Consider the following 23191-nt stretch of genomic DNA (forward strand, 5'->3'; position numbering starts at 1 on the left):
TAACTCAGGAAAAATAAAAAAAAAAACCTAAGTGAAAATTAGTTATACTTGCATAAAAATTGAGAGGTTCTTTGCATTAAGACCAAAATGCAGAAAGAGTTCTGTAAGCTGAAAACTTCCTGYTTTATGGCAAAAGTAAATAATGATATGAATATAAAATTATAATGTAGAAAACATSTAAATTAATTACAATGAAGAAGTCCAAGCATCCATCCATCCCATCAGAAAGTAGCATGAGCTGGGAATATGGTCACAGGTATCTGTAACAACATTACTGTAAAACTGAGAGTCATCTTTGTATGCCCCCTTCTCCTAAAGCATGGCAATGTGTAACCACCATGCCACTAATGCACCATTCCTGTAAAATGACAGTCCCATTCAGCCTTTTAAATTTGTATAGGCATTAGCTGCAGTGATTGGAAAAAGATGGAAAGAAATGACATTTACTCTGCTCCTAAATCCGCTGTGCATCAGATACCTCAAAGGTAATAGGTCTATCTACACRCAGTATCAAAGTAAAGGTTATTCTCATCTTCCAACGCATTAGTGAAGTAGCTGTATAATTAGGAATGACATTGTTCTACACCAGTAACACTCATTAAGCAAACTAAAGGATTATAGTCTTGACTTGCAAGGTGCTATGTATACTATAAGGCACATACTGTAAAGCTGATTAAAGGAGTGATTTTACTCAAGTCATTAGGACATCTAATATTTAAAAAAGATACTGGACTGATTTGCAGAATTCTGATTAGTATAAGCACCTACCAGAATCCAGCTCACTCTGTTCACTTATGCATCTGTACCTTAAACGAGATGTGATAATATTTCTTTACTCTTAAATGATTATATAGTGTGTGCTTCGAACACAAAGGCTCTTCCGTTCCTCAGGTCTGAATGCAACCTAAGTGGCTTCTTTACCAGAAAACTTACAACCAAGGCAACTTGGTGCAGAGTTTATCTGAGGCTTGGATTGTTTTCATGGCCAGGCTGATCATTGTTAGGGATGCTTAAATGCTTCCTGACTTTGTAGATTTGTCATAATTTAGGTAAGCCTCACACTGAAATTTTACCTGGCATTGGCCTCAGATTTTCCAGTTCCAAAATAAATGTGGAAATTTAATCCACTGCAGTGTGTGTAAAAAACTGATTAAAAAAATGGTAAAAAACAGCCATGTGAAAAGGAGCTGTACRAAATCTTGGCTGTGGAGCTGCACTTCAGCACAGCCATGCCCACCTCAACTGTGCCATGGGCATGGCTGTGCTTGGCCAGCCTGCTCCTGGTGCTCCCTGGCTATGGCTGTTGTTGCTCTCATSATGAATCCTCCTGGCCCTTGCAGAGTTACAGATCTCAGGAGGTTTGTCAGGACAAGCACATGCTGTTGAGGCTTTGCAGTGTTCTGCTCCTGATGGCTGGGACCATCCAAAACAGGCAGCAGAGAGATGAAGATAGAGAGCAAAGAACAAGTCTGGACCTGGCACAATGCTACCCAGTTTCCTTCTGAGTGGACACAACTTGCATGCCAAAAATCAGAGAGATTTTCCCTGTGAAAGATTATTGCAATGCTGTCCTAGTATTTGCAGCATGTTTTTTGAGTTAAACTGCAGAGACCCTTTGCTCTGGCAGTTTTTGCCCTTGCACACTGCTCTGCAACTCAAGCAGAGGACTTGAAGCACAGAGAGTGTTTATAACACACATAAAATGTCCCTCTGTCATTTCATTAAAGGTGATTACTGTGAGCAGGAACAGCAGCAGACATGAATAYGACTGCTGGGTCACAGTAATTAGGGAACATTTTTTATAAGCACAGGAAAACAATTACAGAAATCCCYATTTCAGTTTGAAACATAAACAAAACCGAAGCAGTGTTGAACCCACATGAAAGTCACTCTGAACTGCAGCTATAGAGCCTGTGCACTTGATTTCCTCGGGTTTGTTTCTGTATTTTTAGAACAACAAATCAGGAAGAGATCATTGTTATAATAAAAATGGGATTCTGATGAGTACTAAAAATATGTATACATAAATACATCTACAGTATGATTTATACCATCCTTTTATCCCTGAGAAATAAGTATAAATAACCTCATGTAAATCTGTACTAAGCAAATGTTTGAGAATTCAAATAACTCCTCAGCTGATTATTCAGATGCTCAGACATGTCACTGAAAAGGCTTTTAATGACAAGATCTTTACTCTTGTCCAGTATATCGTATGGATAAATGTGAAAGAATAAGTATACACAAAAATGGTCTTGAATTTTTTTAAGGAGAACTATAAATGATACGTGATCCTAAGTGTGCATTTGTACTGTGTAACTTGCATTGGTCACTAGATAATAACAGAAGTAGTATGTCCCCRTACAAGTTTTGCCTCCACATTTACAGCTCACTTGTAAACAAACTTTGCTCCTGCTAAATAGAGAAAGAGGCAAAGCAGGCTGTAGAACTACTAATTCCCAACCCTCTCTCAACACATGTGATTTCACATACATTGAAAACACTTCAGCTTGACTCCAAATGCGGACATTTAATTAAAGCTGCCTGCCTGTGGGAGATTTTCTGCTCTGCCACTGAAGCAGTTGTTTTCTTGGCAATGCTGAGTTGTCTGCCAGCCTAACTGCTGTGACGTGGAATGTATTTTCGAGCGCACTTGGCGTGGAGGGTGCAGACCAGGTCTCTGGAAGGCCAGGTCTCTGGAGAGAGSAGGGGGAAGCAAAGTGAGGGCTTACGTGTACGGGATGTTGGCTTGCTGGAGGAAGGGCAGCAGGCTCCGTGTTGCGTTCCGCGGTACTCGCACGTCAGCGACTGAACCTTCAGCGATGTGCAGGGGGCTGCTGGGCTGCCACAAGTCCACCTGTAGTGCAGGAACCAACCTGTAATTCACATGCATTCAGTGTAGGTGGGGAAAGCCAGGTGGGCAAACCCTCTGGGCACAGCAGAGATGATGAAACTGCGTCGGCTGGTCCAGCTCAACATCTACACTGACGGAGCAGATTTTGAGGACTGATTGTGCCCAGCTTACCACAACTCTCAAGAGAGATTTGTCAATGGGAAGAGAAGAATCTTCAGAATTAACCTCAWCAAACAGCTCAAAACAAAAGCTATTGCCAACTTCATGCACCTGCATTACTATACATTCCCAATGTATTAGTTCCTATGGAGTCCATGAGTCTTTTATTTCACAAAGCATTTTCTGTGTTCACTAGGGCAGCAAAAGATTGCTAAAGAGATATAGAAAGCATAACATCTATCAGTGTTGTTTGCAAAATGTACTCAAGTCTTRTTCTTGATAATAAACAGATCAGGGATAAGTAACAGGTCACCTATACCATAAATACACAATAATTTTATATGAAATGTCAAAATAACAGGATTAAGATAAMCAGATTGTTATAATCTTGAAAAAAATAATAGCTACTGAACAATACCACTGTTATTGTTGTGCTATCTGTATGTGCACATATCTGTTTCTAGTCCATTTTTACTTCCTTTATTGCCAAATCTGAAATATACTTGGAAATTTTAGCCCACAACATGAATTTTCAAGAAAGCAAGAAAATTTTCAAACAGGGATTTGAAACKTGGTGTTTTGCACCCTGAAGTAAAACAGTGTTCTTGCACACACTCTTCAACAGAGSTGAGAACAGTTCCTCCTCAGCCAGTGTGAGGACAGTGGCAAGAATACACGTTAACAAAACTCTTTCCAGAGCTTCTGGAGAAGCTATCATCTATAGGAGATGATAAATGGGAGTTTCAGGAACAATCTCTGTATCAACATGACAAATATGCATTCCAAGATCCACAGGCCTTGAAAATATGTTTGTGAGCTGAAGGAAGGAAATTTATGTGGACTACATGTCCACACATTTCTTAAAGAGAATGTCTTCTCTTTAAGAGATAATACTTGATAATACTTGATAAATACTTGATAAAAAAAGTTTATTGCAATCAGCTGTGCCAGGCTGCACTGATGAAGCCATTGATACACCTCATGAATGTCCACTACTTTCCAGGTATCTAAAAAGATTTTTATAATCTATACTTTAAAAGCTCCTCACTTCTTTTATGCCATAGAAGCTATTTGGGAAATAYCAAATGCATTTACTCAGTCTTGCTATGGACTTAATTTGTGAGAGGAGTACAGTCTTGCAACAGGGGTTCAGTTCTCACCATTTCTCCAATGACCCTGAGTAACAACATTCTGATTGCTAAGAGGGCATCTGATGCTGAACATGATGCTCCCTCTTCAAGCACCATTGACCTCAGCCCAGTTAATCCAATTAAATGCAGGCTACTTTGGAAGGAGCAGACCTGAAACACAGGGCAAACCTCTCCTAGCTCCTGCCAAAACCACTCTGTGTTTCACTCTGCCACAATATGGTATCTGGATCCAGGTCACAGTGGTGGCAGCATCTTTTGAAGTCTAACACCAGGACTGGCAAAGTTCACGAGGCCTGTGAAGCTGACAGCAGCTATGACAGATGGTCAGTAGAAACCAAAGTAATGAATTAAATGGTGCTAAATGCTGCTTAYAAATAAGGATTGTCTCACTGTGCTAACACCTTATGTTTGTTACTTTATCTGTCTTTCACATTTTGGTAAATTATAGGCATCCAGTGAAATTCCCCTCTAATTCAACATAGTTAATTTCACACATGGTTAATTTCACACATGGTTAATTAGAAATGTGTATTTGACTTTTAAGGTTTGTTACTAAAAATATGCATCAGAAAGGATAAATTTGTTGCTCTTAGAGTAACAGTCTATCAATCAGCTCAGCCTGAGCCATCTTTATAAAAATAACAACAAATTGTTAGACACAACCTAACAGCAACTGGAGTGAAGTGTCTCCTGGMCAACTGCAATATCTAAGCACACAAAAATAGAACAGGAAAAAAAAAAGCAAATCACAACTGATATACAATTGAAACTTGTCTTTGCTCTTGACAGTTACTCAGGATTTATTTTGGTGAAACTCTCCATCACCATGGAGGGTATAAACCAACCAATATTCACACTATTAGTTATAACACCACCAGACTCTTTAATTTCTGAGGTATTCTGATTGTTCTTCACATTACTGGCTAYAAGTGAATATCAAAAAACAGAAGCAATCTTCTTGTAACTAAAAAAATCATCGGCATATTGCAAACCACTATCCTCTCTCGGTGAAAAAGCAATATTTCACTACTGGCATTGTCCTGGAAGTGAGACAAAAAAATCCCATATTTAGAATGCAGATCATTCTGCTTCATCTCAGTTCCCTGTTTGGGTAGTTTCGATTCCTTTGACTCCCACTTCTCATCTTTTGCAATATAAACGAAGCAGTCAGTGCTTCTCTGGGAGCTGTTACCTGTGCTGTCCAGATCACCACTTCAATTGCTGGCAGGATTTTGCCTTATAAAGCATATAACAAGCACCACATTTCTCCAACAGACATCTTATTTATATTGCAGCTTCCCGCTTGTCCTTGGTGGGACAAGTACATGAAAACTGACAAACAGAAGATGGATTTCAGAGCAAGCATGTTTGGACTGAGCAAATCCAACTATTCTCACTGTCATCTTCAGGAGACTTCATCATTGCATCCCCCACTGATGCTGAGGGTATTATTGAAGTCATCACTCTTATTTCAACGTCGTTTTCTCTCACAAATATGCCTTGGATTTCTGTGCTGGGCTCTGCTGGCTAGTGAGTGGCAGTGAAATGAATTGCTGTCCTATCTTCCTCACTCTCTGTGACAGGGAGTTTTTACCCCCACACACTACACATGAGCCTTTGTACAATTTTATGGAGYTCCAGTCAGTGCCAAAAGATATCTATTTGCTGTGTGGGTGGTAGGATTTGCTAGGTGGGAGAAAGAGTCTCAGCTACAAGGCAAAGAGATCCAGAAACCCTACAAAACTCCCCTAGTGTACAGCCAAATACTTCAACCACAAAATTCAGTTGGTACCTTGAGGCTGAGGAAAAGCAATATCCTTTAAAGTGTGTCTGCAATATATACTAAATTCTCTCATCTCTTTTGCAGAACACTCTTGTTTGCACATCATTTCCYGTCTTTCAGGCAGGAGGTTGCCTTTAAAAGGTGTTGGGAGGTTTTAAGCCTCTGGATAATAAGCAGAGTGCTGGCAAGATTTTTTAGCATGTTCAGAGCTGGGACCAGGAGACCAATTACTCAGCATCTGCCACTCAAGTGTGACCTCGGGTACCTGTTCTCAGGGACAGTGGTGGTTCCCCTGATGCCCAGAGAATGCTCTTTCCCAGAGTCTCACTGGAGGCAGGGGCATCCTGCTTTGCTTTCCATGAGAAAAAATGGTGTGTAAGAGCATGCAGACAGGGGTCTTTATCCAAAGCATTTAAACACATCATTGCTTTATTTAACAAAGAAAGGGTAAGAGATTATTARTTGTGACAAAACAAGTAGTCTGTTTTAACTGCCTGTCCTTTTTTCAACCTCACTCGTCCCACAAAAGTCCCTGTGGTTCAACTTGTGCTTAGGAAAGCCTGGTTTCTTTGTAGAAAATTTCTCTTTAAGCCGAGGTGTTAAAGACAGCTCAAATAAATCTATCAGCTCTTACCTGGACACCTTCCAAGGTAGAGCAACCCTGAACTCATTAGTCATGTCCCTAGGTTTTGRTCAGTAGAATGATGAAAAGCCAGCACAAGGCAAAGGGAAAAATATTTTAAATAGATTTGGGTGCTGAACTAATAGAATTCAGAATTTCTTCCAAAGTTAAAATTATGCAAATAATTTTCCAAGAATACAAACACTTTGTTGATATAATCCTACATATCACAAATGGCGTGCAAAAAACTCTTTTGCTCTGCCAAGAGAGAAGACAGAACAGGGAGCTTTTTATTCACTAGTTCTGTTTTTCCTCCTGCTTGTTCCATGCCCTTGGAAAGGAAGCCTGGGAAGAAAAGAGTCTCCCTGCTTTTCCCCACAAATACTCTCATGGCTGCATAAATCTCACAGGTTTTATTTTTTTTTAATTCAAGTCACTGAAATAAAACCCTGGCTTCTTTAGACTACAGGGCTTAGTCAAGCCTTCGTAATTAAAGCCATTTTCTTGGGCAGTAGCCTCCAGTTGTCCCTCACTACCTTTTCATAAGCAGATGTTTAATTTCTTCTTCCATTTAGCCTGAAAGGAAGATGGTTAATGCTCTCATCAGGTCTGCAATTATGTATCAATCAAAAGAGATGATTGATGCTTGTCAGGGAAATAACTAGAATAACTTTGCCATAACTTACATTTAGTGTCTGCAGAAAATAGTTTATGATTTATCTGTGTTGTTCCCTGTGAAGACAGYAATTTTGTTATGTGTTTTATTACCTAGCAATTCCAGTTTTTAGTCTTACTGAGTTGTATCCAGCAATACATGTGCCAGAGCTGGCCTTGTCTGTAACATCACTATGAACGGATTTTTTGAGAAATGCTGTCAACTGTAAAGTTCAGAATATAATAATTGTTATGATGCCGTCAGCTGAAATGGCTTGGCATTTCCGAGCCTCTTGTAAAAGGGAATGTGCAGTCAATRATGAAAGCAGGGGTGCTCTTTGCTCATGGGCTCTTTGAGGAAATGTGGGTTTCCCATTTTATTTCCCATTTATTGTCAGGAGTCTGACTGCCTGAGATTTATCACATAATACATGGGAAACACAGTCACGTACATGTATGTACACAAATATGCATGTGCAAAGTGTGCAATAGGATTTTAGACTTCTGTTGGTACATCTGAAAAGAAAGAAGCAAGGAAGAATGACTGCTGCTCATTCTGCACAATGACAGCAATGCTGTGGTTCACCTGGAAAGAGCAGAACTGCTCCTCTCTAATGTCTTCATCCTTGCAAATGTTTTCAGGACCTGGACTAATTTCATCCTCACTTKCTCCTGCCAATTAAGGAAATTAATTTACGGTCCTAACTGCCAATCTGCTTCAGCTGCCCTTTATGTGCTGCAGAATGGTCCAGTGGCAATCCAGTGTGGAATTCCTTGTGCTTTCTAAAAGGCCTTACAAGGTAGTCCTAGTGCAAAGTAATTTAGGTTTCTGATTGAGYGCACTAGACATTTTACTGGCTCTAACTTTTCAGTATTTATTTGCTTTTCACTGAGGCTGGTAAGGGTAATTGTGCCAATAAATTGGGAATGATTCATGGGATTGCAGGAACAGAATGTGAACAACTCTTGAAGTGAACTCAAGCTTGAAGTTTTGAGTTTTGCAGATCTTTGTGGAAMTATAATGAAGTAATGGTCTTCCCACTCTATTTGCACTGGTAATTTTTCACTAGAGCTCTACACTAGAGAATCTGTAGGCTATTCCTCAAGAGAGTAACTGAGATAAAAGTCATACTCTGTTATATGGTAGCTGAATATCCATTCTACAAGTAGAGATGCCACTGGGCTAACTATATTTGAAAGACATGAAAAAATCTTTAAAAGACTTATTAAAAAAAAAAAAAGGCCAAACCCTTCTTTTGTTTATTAATAAACTATTTATACCTTGGTTCAAATTGCAGTTGTTACTACACTGCATGAGAAATGGAATAGTAAGCCCTGGATTTGATTGTGCTCCCACTGGGGCTGTGCTGATGATTTTGTTGAGCTCAGGCTYAGGCTTCCTAAGAGGAAATAGATTCCTTCCATCTCAAAAAGCCCCCAGAAATGCTTTCTGTGCCTTGTGAGAACAATATACTCATTACTTGGGCTATTCTGTCCCATTTTGTAATTTTCTACTATAGTTTTTCTGCAACAACATTTTCCTTCTGAGCCTGGCAAGTAGTTTCCAAACACGTATTTTGATATATYGAAGAATACACCTTGTTGTCACCTGATGTTCTTTGTGTATCTGAAATATTCAAATATCTGACTGGAACCCTAACTAGGGTAAAAGAGCTTGGGTAAAATCTAGACTGAAAACGAAAGCATTTGCTGTAGGTGCAAAGTCAAATGCATGCAGCCCTGGCTGCTGCTGAGCTAATTYTTTCTGCAAATGAGAATAGCTCCATTTGGGCTGACAGACTTTCTCACTGCATTTTCAGATGGGCTTTTGTCCTCTSAAATCTTTTTAAGCATTTTGTTATGGAGGTGTAAACTATCAGATTTATAGCCAAGTGATCCTTTTCCCCTGTGAGACATTTTTTCTGATYCCCTGAACTGCAATGACAGGATCAATTCAGGGATTACAATGGATAAACAGCTGCTGTAAGGGCTAGAAAACAAACAAAAGRGAATGCAGTTCTGGCTTCAAGGCCTGCTAGGCTGGCTCCTCCCAAAGTTGAAGAAGTGCCTGGCTGTGCCCAGGAATTTCTTTTATAAAAACTACTGGTGAATGAGCGGAATAACTCTATTATGCCAGCAATGTTCACAGAGCASTAGCCTCTTTGCTCCCTATACAAACAGTCCCGATCCCAGTCAGGCGTTATGTGATAAAAAGTGCTTGCAGACCACYGATGGAGTAGAAGTTATCAGCCCAGGCTCAAATGAAGTGCTGCTTCAAAGAAAAAACCAACGCTTACAAAGGAAAATTCCAGAGCAGATAAACAGAATCTGCTGGGTCTGAGGACTCAAGAAAATCCCCGTTTCTTTGCAAAGCACTTGGGAATGTGACATTTGTTTCTGTCAGTCAGGTCCAACATTAAAAATGCAATTAAAATCATGAAAGGGCTCATAAATCAGCAACAGGCTCCTCAAATTGTCTTCTAAACAAGAAAGAGCAGGAGAAAGTAGCCAGTCATTAGGGAGGTGTAAAAAGCAGAGGGACAGCAGATGGACAAGAGGAGTCCTGGGGACARAGAGTGAGCACTAATATTCATGTCACTGTGGTACTATCATCCTAAGTATTCCTCTTTCATTTGTTGATGTAATAATTTGCAAATAATTCGAGTGAAATAGTGAACATGCAAAACATATTTCTGGTCTTAAACACTGAATCAGGATTAAAGATTTGTCAAAAGAGAAATCTCTGTCAAAAGAGAAATTATTTACAAGAGCAAAGAATCTCAACAGAAAATCTAAAATTTAAGACCCACGCCTGTGATGGCATTTTAGCAGGTGCCAATCTAAAAGATGGACAGTGAGCTATAGTTAGAAAAATAAATAATTCCATGAGCTTGCACTTGAATTGTCAAAGAATTTGCTGCATATTAGACTGTCACAACCATATGGAAATGTTCCTCAGCACTTCTGTGAAACAGTATACTTGTACACTATACATCTTACAGGGGAGTCGGAGCAGGAGCTCCATCATTTATCCCTGTCATACTCCCCTGTCACATCTAYCCCAGCGGGCTTTGGCACAAAGGCTCTACCAAAAGTGTCTAGGGGTTCTATTCCCCATGGAGACAGAAAGGAATGATGCAGGAACATGCTGGAGACAAGAGATAATGCTGTTCACATTCTGATGGCATCTGCCAGCTGCTGCTACCTCTGTCACTTAGAGAAAACCAGAAACTGCCATCTCCTGCCTCAACAAAGAGCATGACTCTGTGYTTCCCACCTGCCTCATTTCATCTGGCCTCAGACACATATTGCCCTAAGGAGCAGTTGCATACACARAGCAGTGCCTGATGCACAAGAGTTTCCAGAGAACTTGTTCAGGAGAGGTGTGGCCCTTGCAGTGAGGGGCTGGTGCAGAGGTGCAGGGAGCTCTGCTTTGCTCAGCCTGGTTGAGACAAGAGTGGGCAGGGCCAGAGCCCCCTCCTGCTGCTTTGAGACTGGAATGCAGCTAATTGGCTCAGTATATTTAGATTTCTTTATTTCTTTTTTATTGTAGATTATTTTATTGGTTAAATACATGCAAGTTCAAGCAATTTTACAGAACTCACAGCAGACAAATTGGAATCTGTAGGGCTGGCTATTTTTACTGGCAGTGCAGATCTACATGCTATATTCACCCCACAAGGGAAAAAAACCCCAATATTCTGTCCCCTAAAAGTTAAGAGAAGCAGACCATAAAGGAACCAATTTATAATAATGATTAATGGGAAAGTACTGTGGGCAGTGGAGGKACAGACCAAAACTAATTTGTGGAAATTACTCAGCAAGTGATTATGACTAATGTGATTTGCCACTGGGCAATTCATGAACAAAAGTAAATGTGTGGAATGAAACATTCATTATCCATTATTCACTCAGTACAGGCAATGGCATTCATACTGTAGCAGAGCCTGGACATTTCAGGTAGATWTCAGGGTTTTGTTACACCAAGCATTATACGGACTCCTTTTTTTCCCCTTAAAAAAAGGGGAACAAATATTCCTCCTAAGGAGCTCCAGATGCTAAGTTTAGAAAGTTCTTAGGGACTACACCTTCTGTAAAARCATGTGAATTCACACTGTAGTTCAGGTATCGGTAGAAAAGAAGTCCTGTTTGAGATCAAGGTTTCCACGTGGACTAAAACCCTTGAGTAGTCCTTCAAACTCTAACGTGAGTTTTGTTGCTTCCGTTTAGCTCAACTGTCACAGCCCAGCTTAATCACTGGGGGTATATTCTAAGATAMTTCAAATACATCAAGACATATGGACAATTCCAAGATGATCCTTCAAGAATGTCTCAGTGTAGATTATGCATTTTTTTTTTTTCTGTAAATGCACATTCAGGAAAGTATTCCTTGCGTGTCTGATGCTTTTCCCAAAAGASATGGACCTTGCTGACCTCCACAGCATTGGCTTCAGCATGGCAAAAGGCAGAGCTCTCATCACTTCCTTCTCCACTGCCCTGATGCTCCTTTCTGAAAGAAAACAKCTAGAGCAGACTGCAAATGACAAAATGTACTCAGGAAAAATCAGTGGGAAGGACAGTCATTAAGAAACAGGCAGATAAAACAAAATAGGTGGAATGATAGATTGCTGTTCTTTCCAGCACCTGTTTATTTTCTTCTTGGTTCTTTTCCCTTTGTCCAAATCAGTAGGCAATAAGAAGGGGTATCTTTGCATTTGTTTTATTCTCTGCCTGACAGAGAAAACATTGCCTTTGCAATAGGATCATCAGGATCATTTTTTCAAACCTCTTTGTGATGACACCCTTCAGAAGGATAGGGTCCTTTCCGCTGTGCAGAGAGGAGTTTTCCTTATAAAAGTTTGGATTATGCAGGCCAGAAGAAAAGRCTAAGTCACTCTGCCTTACAAGGGTAAGTTTACAGGCAGAAGGAAATGGCTGGAATGAACACAGAACACAGTAAGTCTACAGAAAACCTCCCTCCACCAGACACAGTGAGGAGGAAGCCTGGGACAGGAGGGATTATCTTCCCTTTCCTTACCACCATGGATKGTCTGTTCTGTGCAAGAACACAATCTGTCTGTAGGGAATCTACTCTGTGCTTGCACTGTCCTGGGAATTTATTCAAAATATTTGTTGTGCATGGATCACATGGGGTCAGCTGGGCTCCCCAKGTGGTTTTTGTACAGCAGTTCCTGMGTTTGACTAATGGGGGCTAATCCTGACATCCCTAGAGAGCGTAACTTCTGGCCCTCTGAAATATACCTCATCTCTGATAAACCASCTTTCCAGGGTAGAGAAACATGCCGGAATTGAAACCCAGGTGCAGGAATCCTTCTCACTTCAACAACAAAAGTGATATAAATTTCATTTTCACCGACTTGTTCTTATAACACTGACAGTGGTGGAGAATACTATCAGGACTTACTATAACTCATGGTGAARACTGAATTTTGCACAACACTGAGTAACATAGCAAAACTGTAATGTCTCAAAAGGATCCTGGTTCAATCTTTATTTCCCCCTTGAGGAACGGAGTGTGTGAGCAACATTGGTTGGTATTAATTTACTGCTCAAACCAAAATAGATTCAAAGGAGACGTGTCTTAAATCAGTTCTGATTTTCTGAACTCAAAAATGAAAAAATCCAAACTGCAGTCTTTGTAATGATAGCAATTTATAAATCTCTGTTGACACTCCTGCTCATATCTCTGTTGTTTGTCAGGCATACTGAGTTAAGATGGCAACAGGACTGTAACTGGGGTTTGTTTGCAGCTTATTTTGCACTATTGAGGGGTCCTTTGTGTGCACTGCTTCCATTTTCTCCTGAGCACATAATCAACATTGTGCTTAAAGGCCCATATTTAAAAAACAGAACATAAATCTGTTTATGTCCATTGAATTTCAACTCTGGAAGTYTGCAGTTGGGAGAAGGACAGGAGACTTGACATGGAGACATACAAATTGCACAAACTCTAAATAGATGGCTTTTCAGATGGTGACTTGCAGCCACTACTGACTTCTGCTGGTATTGTGAGGCCTGGGCACTTCTAAGGAGTGCCATTATTTATCCACTTCTTGATGAGGAATTACTTGAGATTTTTTTTTTTTTTTGGGCAGGAAATACGGTAAGTTAATGTTAAACTTACCCATTATTTGTTATCCACTCAGGTGTCTCTTTGTGTCTGACCCCATGCAGATGAGGAGTGAAGCAGCTGCAGATGGAAGAGCCCTAAKACCTGACATGCAGCCAAACCCAGCCTCCGTTCATGAAACTGGGTGTCACTCTCTTGAGTCTTCCTTTCAGCCTTCTCAGCTTAGTTTCTCATCAGAATCAATMATTTTCTAATTAACTAGTCAGATTCCGATGCAGTTTGCCAAAATTTTATTATCCTGCTCTCAGAGTTACAGCATGCAATTATTTATTCAAGTTTCTACTGCTCCCACTTTGATGGGATTGAGTGAAGGAATCTCTTTCTGGGAGCCTAAGGGAGCTCTGTAATGAGAAACAGTTACAGGAAGGTGAGTAACCTTTTTGCTTCGAARGGTTTACAATATGAGGAGAAAGGAAAAAACACATGTGCTCCCTCTTTATGTTCCAGCATCCAGGGGGAAGAAATTAATGCAAAACCCAGCTTCCACTGTATTGCTGGGTTTTATGGTTAGTTTTTTTTTCCTAATTGGGAGTAAAACAAGTATCATTTTCAGTGTGTTACAGTAACAAGTATCATTTTCAGTGTGTTACAGTAACATTCACAAGTGAGGGTCAGGTTCTTAATAAGCAGTGCAGAAACAAATATAGGACAATATTCTTTAGGAGAGTTGGGTTTTACAGTGAAAAGTGTGGTAATCCRTGGCTTCATGACACTGCCTCTGCAGAAAGCTGAAATTTTCCATGCAGCATGAGCACAGGCTGGATATCTTGAGAATGGGGTTTCCAAAAGATAGCATCTTGAGCRGGGAACTAACCAAATATAGAGTTAAGAAATCAGATGTGATGAAGACAGCCTCAGCTTTCCTACTTAAAGCCAGTAAGGTGCTGATRTCTTGGCTGCTGGAGTATTCACATCAGTAAACCTTCTAGGCTGAGCTACCATAGGCAGCTCAGTCCACTTTCTTTAAAGCACAGTAGCAAGAAGGCATTGTCATAAYTGAAAGATGGAGAGCTTTTCAGGAGGGTGTAAGAGCTCTGTTACATCTTAGTTTTGTTTTTTTTTTTTTTGTATAAAGAGACTGAGATTTGATTTACTTGTATCCCAGATGTTAACTATTGGCCTAGAAAATTATATGCACCTTCATTTTTTCCTCACCGAGACSACAATCATTTATGTAAGGTTTCAACAACAGAAACAGAATTACATCCCAGACTGCCCAACAGTTTGCTGGAGTTGAAGGCAGCGAGCAGCCTGAAGATTTTGCACAYGCTCCAAACATTGTGGTACTCAACACAGTGATCAAACTGTTGCTTCCCTGATTCTGCTCTGGTTAAGCTGTTGTTTTGGTGACTGCTAATGAAGTTTATCCCTTYCCCCCCGTGCCTAGGGGTGGTGCATGTACATGGTACCTTGTACAGTCCTTTTTTTGGGATCATAGACCTGGCTTACAGGTTCTCCCCATCCTCTGAGACAGTGGGCCMGACTGCTGTGGGAAGTCTGTATCTGCTTTTGCAAGCTGTGCCAGCAGAGCAGCGYGCTGCAGAGAGCTCCTGTGCTGCACTGCTGCAGTGGCACCACTGCTTTTCATTTATATCTGCAGGGAAAGGCCAGGGAAGACAGATTTTGGCTTAGACACTYCCTCGACTGCCTCTAGAAAATTGTTCTGCCAGAGAGAGATTCTCAAACTGAAGCCACTTCCTTTTTCATTTTCCTCTTTGTGTTCATAGCTTGAATTAACTCTGTTTTAAATAACACCATCMAGCAGATAATGAAGCAACTGTGCATGCTAGCAAGAATAGAAGAGCAAAGAAAGCAAATTTACAGGTGTGGCACCTGTATCACTTTAAGGCAATAAGTATTTATTATTAAATTTATCAGGCACCATGAATCTAATTCCTATGCTATTTTATTGGGAAATTAGGAATTTAATGGGCAAAAATTGCTTTCCAGATAATAAAATAATTTAATGCCAAATGAAAGGCAAGTCAGCGCACTACAGTCTTAAAAAAAAGATCAGAAAAAGAAGATGAAAATAATCAAACTCACCTTAAGCCTGTTGAATGCAGCCCTCAGGATCTGTGTGTCCCTCTCGCTCTCAGGAAAAACCCGGATGACTTTATCACTGCCAAYAACAGAAAATTGAATTGACACTTTAAAACACTTTTCAGCAGTACAAGGGGACAGTAATTAAGTTCAGATAGCTACTGTAATTGTGTTCTTTTTCTGCATTGGCAAAATGTTGGGTGATCTGGAGTTCTCCTTCTAAACTTGCTGCTGGCTTTTGCACTTCCATAGAAATTATTTGCTCTTTACAGATCAGTGTCAGCTTGACCTTCCATTTCTATGTAAATGCTTTGTTCATTCCTTCTAAGTTATACCATTCAGGCTGACATCTTCCATACTGAACATCTGCCTCAGAACAAAGCCATTATTTTTTTTCCAAAATGATTAATCTGGTTCTGAGGATGAGATTAAGTAACATACATTGCTTTTTAATGTTTAAACTTTTAATGGACTTTGAAAAGTCTGTTGTTCTCATTCATTGAAGAGGGGAATTGACTTTAGAAAAGAGGTGGTCTTCATATTAGGGCATGGCTTTTGTTTTACCCATTAAAACTTGCACAAATTTTGTGATGTAAATAGCTGCTCATCCATGTTCAGAAGGTTCTAAATAATAGTAGCTGACTGCATTCACTTTCTTTAACAGAAGCTGAAATAGAATAAGTTTAGGTAAGATAGGATGAAGGAACTCTTTGCTGTGAGGAGCACTAGAATTGATTGTCCAGAGAAGTTGTGGATTCCCCATCCCTGAAAGTGTTTWAGGCCAGGTTGGATGAAGCGTCCTAACAATCTGTTCTTGTGAAAGGTGTCCCTGTCCKTGGCAGTGGGGGCTGGAAMTAGATGACCATTAAGGTCCCTTCCATCTCAAGCCATTCYATGATTCTATCATTTCAATGAATGAAATTTTGCAAACAGGAAAACAAGAAACTGAGTGRCCCTTCAATKACCCCATGTATGTCATGACCTAWGGGAAGCTGGAGACCACAGAAAATAGAGGGAGTGATCATGTAACTAAAACCTCAGATTCACACAAGAAAGATGAAGCAACTTTGCATGGCCAATGTGAATTCTGGCATTTTCCTAYATTTTGAGTTTTTAAATTTGTACTGTTTATAATCACTTCTCTTCTAGGAGACCTTAGAGGTCATGCATATCTTTATTTCTACAGTTCCATCCATTAGYCAGAATGCCTTTTAAACAATTTCTTTACCTACAGTTTCTATATTATCTGGGAAATTTACACAGTAGAATTTCCCCTGACATAGAGAAGTTTGTCCCTTAAATATCTTGTGAGCTCCCCTTCTTTGCTGAAGGTTATGAGTCCACTGAGAAGACATTTGGCCAACTAGAAACAGCACTGCTGTGTTCATCCTTGCTGTTTCACTGTTTCAGGAAGGCTCCCAAGCTGCTGCTGTTCTCAGGCTTCAGGTCTTGCCTTTGGTGTACAGCTGCTACAGCTCTGGTAGGACTCACCTTTGTTGCARGAATCCTTAATGCATATGTAGGTAGGCATAAAGCCTTGTCATTTTGTCTTTCAGAAGAAAGCACTACTAATCAATCTGAATTCTGGAATGGCTTACTGAAAATAATGTCTTTCTGGAAATAATTTTCCCTTATCCCCATTCTTTTTTAGTCTTTTGTCTACACTCAGTATTTGTTCCCCTTGCTTAGCCTCTGATCCTTTTTTCTGTCTCAGCTTTTCAGTTATGGATCTTCTCCCTGTTGAGTTTTCCCTGCAGACAGGTCCTAAGCCTTCCAACTCCTTCACAGGAATAAAGTGTTTGGTTGGTTTGGTTAGAATCCAAGTTTTTGCTGCAATAACACTGATGTACCCAGAGGTGTGGAGCTCAGTCCATTCCCCTTGGCTGCTGTTGACCTTACTAGACAAATGGTTTATGCCTAAGAAGAAAGATTTCTGAAAGCACTCTTGTTATAATTTGGCAGCTCAAAAAACATAGGGGAAATTACTGTGCTCCCAAGCCAAGTTTAACCTCCTGTATAGGAGCTTGCACAGAAAGGAATAAATCTCAGAGTACTGTAACTGCTGCATTTATGAAGGAAAATAGATGCTTTTAATTTATGATACATACAACAGTAATATTCTTTTCCATTACTCACTCCTTTGTAACTACTAAATTGTTGTTAAGAAGAAAATAATAAAGAAGTAATAAAGAAGTAATGATTGTTCAGGACATGGGAAGTTGATGTAGCTAATAAAGATTCATCAGACATTTCTGGAAGGATTGGTACAACCAACATATAAAAACAGATTTTAATGAACTAAGTAGCTAAGCATGTGTTACACAGCTGTAATGGAATTTCAAAGGAACAGATATCACTTAGGTATGGTCTTGAATTAATACACATCCCTGTAAACTGTTTTCGATTATCTCAGCCAATCTGTCATTTCCAAAGTGATGAAAAACCKGCCCTAAAGAGGAAAATATTGGTGCTGTGACAGATTGATCACTTGACACATTGCTGGGAAAKGCCTCAAGCTGTGTCTGGGTCTGCTGCTAGAGGGCTCATAGCAAGCCGTTTAGCATACCTGGTAATTTTAGTATTTTATTAGAAGATGGTTAAGGCATTATGGCAAGGCCCTTTCAATTCTTGTGCATGCAAAATGTTGGATTACACTGGATTCCTGAGAACTATCTGCTAACACCCACTTCTGTAGGCTGGCTAGCCAYTGGATAATCATGATGCATTTTTCAGCAAAGCACAGATAGCAAATCTTGCTTTACTACAGATTTCTACCAGTCAAAAACCACAACCATAAGGTTAATAGCTTATAGTTTTTAGCTTTATAGCTTTTCTGGTTGCATTTCACATTAAAGAATCCAACAATTACCGTAAACGCTATGCAAGTCACATTGAATTTAGGGTAGAAATTCAGCAACCTACCCACAATTCAAAACCCAACAACAAAATCTACCAGATCATGGACTAATGTGGTTGATAAATGGCAGCTACACCCAAACTCAGGACCATCCCCTGTGAGGTCCCCTGCCATCCTTCATGTTGAGCTGYTGAGGAGAAAGAAGCAAGTAATCATGTACGTGTCTAGGGAAAGTTTTGTTGCCTGCAGACATATGTCAGCATTTTGCTGATTTATGCAGGTAAGGTTACTTTTCTAACCATGATGCCTCTAAATCTTTTTTTTTTTTTAAATCCTACTTTTGAAAGTTTCTAAACAAACAGCAAGATGGGATCTATTTTGTATAAATTAAAGTAGAAATTTATATCCACCATGACAAACTTTCAATTTCCCCCTAGCAATTAGGCTAATGGAATTTCAGGCTAGGACTTAGTGAGATCTTTTGAATTTTGTGTAAACACAGTTGAAAGGCTCTGCCAAGAGCAAAACACAAGCTTTAGTAAATGAACTGACTGAATGAGAGTGGTGAGCAAAGAGTGGAAGCCAGACGGCTGATGTCCCCACGGACAGCCTTATKTCTGAGCAAAAGGGGTGACCAGCTGCTGGCTGCACTGACATGCAATGACATTTTTTTCCCCTTCATCGCCCCCTTATATTTTGCAGGAGCAGCATGAGAAGTGACACAGCTGCTTTTGAAACACAGAATGTGTTACGTGGCCCTGGGAAGGGTGATACTCCCTGACGCCAATGGGGACTAAAACTTACTGGTTCATTTCTTTGGCTTTTTCATTTACTTTTTTTCCATTTATTTCATARTTTTACTCATCTATGAACAGACCAGATGGATCCAATGAAACCATTCTGCAGCACATCTACAACTTCTTTACTGATGGAATTAGCAGTTCTCTCTCATAAACTTTCCTGCTTAAGTCACATGGCATGAACAATATTTATGTAAATTCCTCATTTCCTTCAAGAAAATCCTTCTTATTGTTTTATTCTCCTGACTAATGTGAACCTTAATTAGATCTCTGCTCTCCCTTGGAATTTAATAAAAGTATGTTTACAAAGGCTTTACAAGTATTTTAAACAGTTAAGAAGTGATATGCTATAAATCATATACCTAYAGAAAAAATTGGAAAGAAAATAAATCCCCAGTTACAGGCATCCATTCCTAATGGTAGGAGGGATTACAGTTCTTGAGAACAAGCTGCTRTAGCTGTTGCACTTTAGCGGCTCATGACACATCTGAAAAGATCCACAGTGTGAAAGCCTCTCGTCAACTCACAATGTGCCATCACATATCATTTGTGATGAAAGATCAGTTGCTTCATCCCCTTCACTAAAATCGGATAGCCAAAAGGTTAAGAAATAATAAAATATTAATGCTTTTTTTTCTGTCTCCATTACTGGGATGAAGAGTTTTAACTGGGACTCAATAYTGTTACAAAATTAATATACAACAATAAGGCCGGGCTTCTTCCTCAGACCCAATGGGGACATCTGGAAAAGGAACTTTACAAAATTTCCCGAGTCCTTCATTAGGTTTCCTGTATTACAGCAGATGCTGATTCAAAAATAAGAGACACCATTTCTATTGTCTAGATAGCAATGTATATATTTTCTGCCTTTTAGCTATTAAGGCAGGAAAATTGATACCATTCCTAACACAAGAAGGAGCTAGCTAATTTATAGTTTTGAATGAAAAATAGTTACTTGGGTAATGCAGGCAGAAATGCTGAGGAGGCAAAGTATGTTACTGAATTATATTTACCAGCATAGCACAGATGACTTCTTGGGAAGCTGAATTTCCATGCTAATTCCCAGGCATGGAATATCTGAGTTTTATAGATGTTTTTCAGTGCCAAAAGGTTTTATTTACCAAGAGGAAAACTTTAAGACCAAAGCAATSCTATATTACTAGCAGTCTTCCTTTGAACACCTTAATTTCAGAGACACATGGTGTGGAAAGGTGARTATCTGCATAAATTCCAGTTTTCATGCCAACCAAGGAACAATGCTTTTCCAAGAAAAGCTGGCCTCCAATGTCTCACAAACACTGCCTATAGGTCCATGTAGCTTAAATAGAAGAAGTGGAAACCAATTGCTTCAGTGTATGTCTCTGTCTCAGAATAGAAAAACCAACTGTGTATGGCAATGATAGCTGTCTTGCTTCATCAAGTGTCATTCGGTCATGTGCAAACAGAAGAGAGAAAGAGKGCAGTGATTCAGAGCAGAAAATAAAATAAGTAACACCCTTAAGACAAACAAACAGACCAAAYTGAGAAACGGGATTACAAGGAAACATTGACCTAACCGTGCAGGATTAAGATCTGGGGGAGGCTGAGTATTCTGCTTCARTGAAACAGCATGTATTCTCATTCATATGAACTTCCTAAGAAACATACTGTAATGACATATTTGCATGAAAAAGCTGATGATTGTTTAACTTGCATGCAATCCTTTCAGTGACATATTTTATGAACTACTGCTGCTTTTAAAGAAAGGATCATCATGCTGGTAACATATTATTGAAAGGAGCTTCTGCTACAACAGCATCTACTTTATTGCCATGCTCATGGCAATAAAGGGAGTTGCTCTGTGCTTTGTAAGGAAGTGATGATAGATGGTGATGCTGTCAGGCCTGACATTGGCCTGGCATAAGCCTGACAGTACCACAATGTTTACCTGTCCATTTGGGTGCTCCTCTGCCCAAACAGGAAAGCTTCCCCTTATCCTCCCTTTTCATCCTGACTGCAGAGGCATGATGAACTTGTGGTGGGGCCAGACAAGCTTGGTTTGATGTCCTGGTTAGGCTGTAGCAAACAATCACRCCCCAGCCAGTGCCCTGAACAGATCTGATTACATCAGCTGCACGTATTTCATCCCTCCTGTTCTTGATCCTCACTTTCACCACACTTGAACCTTGCTTTCATTCTCCATCCCCTCTGAAATAAACAACTCACCCCTAATTATTTTTTTCCCCAACTGGTCCCAGCTTTGCTATATTTGTACCCAAATTTGGTATTTCTAGGTAATTTCAGCTTCATATGTACTACTGATAGGGTTACTTAGGTATTGTCACCCACAAAATGTCCCCAGTACTCCCTTTCAATTACCCGTGAAATTCAAATATTTCTCAAACACCTCCTCCTTTACCTCCTGAAAGATCCAGCTGAACTTCACAGTGCTCTCTGAATTYTTTGTCAGCTTCTCAAACTGTCATATCCAGCAATTTCTCATGTTGTATTCCATCATTTATCCACGTCTTGGTCACTTATCTTAACCTCAGGCCAGAGTCTACAGCCTGCATCCTGCAGGTCCCATCATGCTGGATGTCCACATAGAAGCTCATTGGCTTTTCTGACCTTCAGAGTTGCTTCAGTTCATTCTGAGCCTCGTCTACATTTTGAAACAATTGCAGGAACTATTTCCATATTAAGTAACTTGAGACTCTGCAGAAGATTTGCTCTTGGCCTCAGTGAAAGAAAGAACACCAAGTCTGAAAGAAGGCTGTTACAGAATTTAGATACCAGGAGCAGAAGGCTGAAGGGGAAAGTGGTTCAGTGGTAGAGGACTGCATTAAAACCTTTTTTGCTCAGSCTTCCTTTAAGATCTTGAAAAACAACCACAGGTCACCTACCTGTGTGGTTCAGAGCAGGCTTAGCAGCAAGTTTCTTTTTCTAAGCTCCATATGCTTTATATCCACACTGTGTCATTCATGGCTAAAACCCATACACTCTGTATTTGGTTAAAGACATTTGATGGTGSATTGGTTTGTCTGGTTCCTCTCTTCCCCAACCATTGATGGGGACTCAGGCTCAGTCCTGGGGGGTGTGCTTGAAGCACAAAGCCTGACCCTCAGCCTGAATCTGAGTCAGGGCACACACCTCACCTGCTGCAAAGCCTGATGGACAGGCTGGGTGCAGAGCTCTGCTGAGCTGATAGGGTGGGCACGGTTCAGCTACCTGCCCTATAAACAGGGATGATCTCATCCTTTAAACCTGTGAGGGTATGGAGACACAAAAAAACTCACGGCTTTTAAGCTTCCTGATGGCTATGGTAATGGGAGCAAGGCAGGGACCATAGAGAGAAAGCACTACATACAGCTTTCACAGAAGAACAAAATTCTGCAACTCTTCTTAAATCCTGAAACRTTCTGCCTTTACTCCATAGCCTTCAATGATGTTGAAACCCCCACCCCCTTTTTTTTTTCAAATAATCTAATGTTTTCCACGTCCCAAGTTTCTTCAATGTATTGGTATTTGTAAAATAATGACCAGCAAAGGGTCCAAACAAGAGATGTCCATGCTCTCTTGCTTTGGAGACAGCTATGAAATTGTGAAATATCTTCAAAGGCTGGAAATATCCATGATTTGTTTTTTGTTTTTTGTTTTTTTTCAGGCAAGCTACAAACATGGAAAATATTAACTGTATTTTCAATGCAAGCGGTCTTCTACAATCTTTAATGAAAATTTGAAACTGGTGGTATTCTAATAATGCCTAATTTTAGTACACAGTACCATGAACAAAACATAATAAAATTGACTTATTTTTAGAAGTGTGTTTATATTAAAAATGCCATATACCCAGAAGTAAGTAAAATAGCTATTTTTCTGATAATAATAAATAACACACCACAAACAAGTGCAAAGTCTAAACCCTTCCTTTTGAATGTTTGGTGTTCATAGAAAAGMCTTAATTTATAGAACACAAACTATGTGGACTCCACTTTTCATGAGCTATGGTTTTACTTGACCTTGACCTTTACTTGACCTTGACCTGCCACTGCAGTTAAATACCTGGACATTTCCAAACTCTGAATGGGGTATGTAATGTATCTGCCTTGAAGACTCCTTTTCAAAGAACAGATAATAG

At 39.9% G+C, this 23191-nt stretch overlaps 1 protein-coding gene across 1 annotated transcript in view; it reads right to left on the reverse strand.

The window, feature by feature from the left end:
* Window positions 1–23191, reverse strand: part of CPA6 (carboxypeptidase A6) — a 78640-nt gene that overhangs the window by 27383 nt on the left and 28066 nt on the right. Inside the window, exons 2-3 of the mRNA XM_057363882.1 lie at window positions 15421–15496; window positions 2733–2857 (exon numbers count right to left, since the gene is read on the reverse strand). Of these exons, the coding sequence (XP_057219865.1) occupies window positions 2733–2857; window positions 15421–15496 (201 nt within the window). The remainder of the gene's footprint in view (window positions 1–2732; window positions 2858–15420; window positions 15497–23191) is intronic.

Source organism: Malurus melanocephalus, unplaced genomic scaffold (assembly GCF_030028575.1).
Source record: "Malurus melanocephalus ecotype Western Australia unplaced genomic scaffold, MMel_1.1 scaffold_32, whole genome shotgun sequence".
Classification (NCBI taxonomy): Eukaryota; Metazoa; Chordata; class Aves; order Passeriformes; family Maluridae; genus Malurus; species Malurus melanocephalus.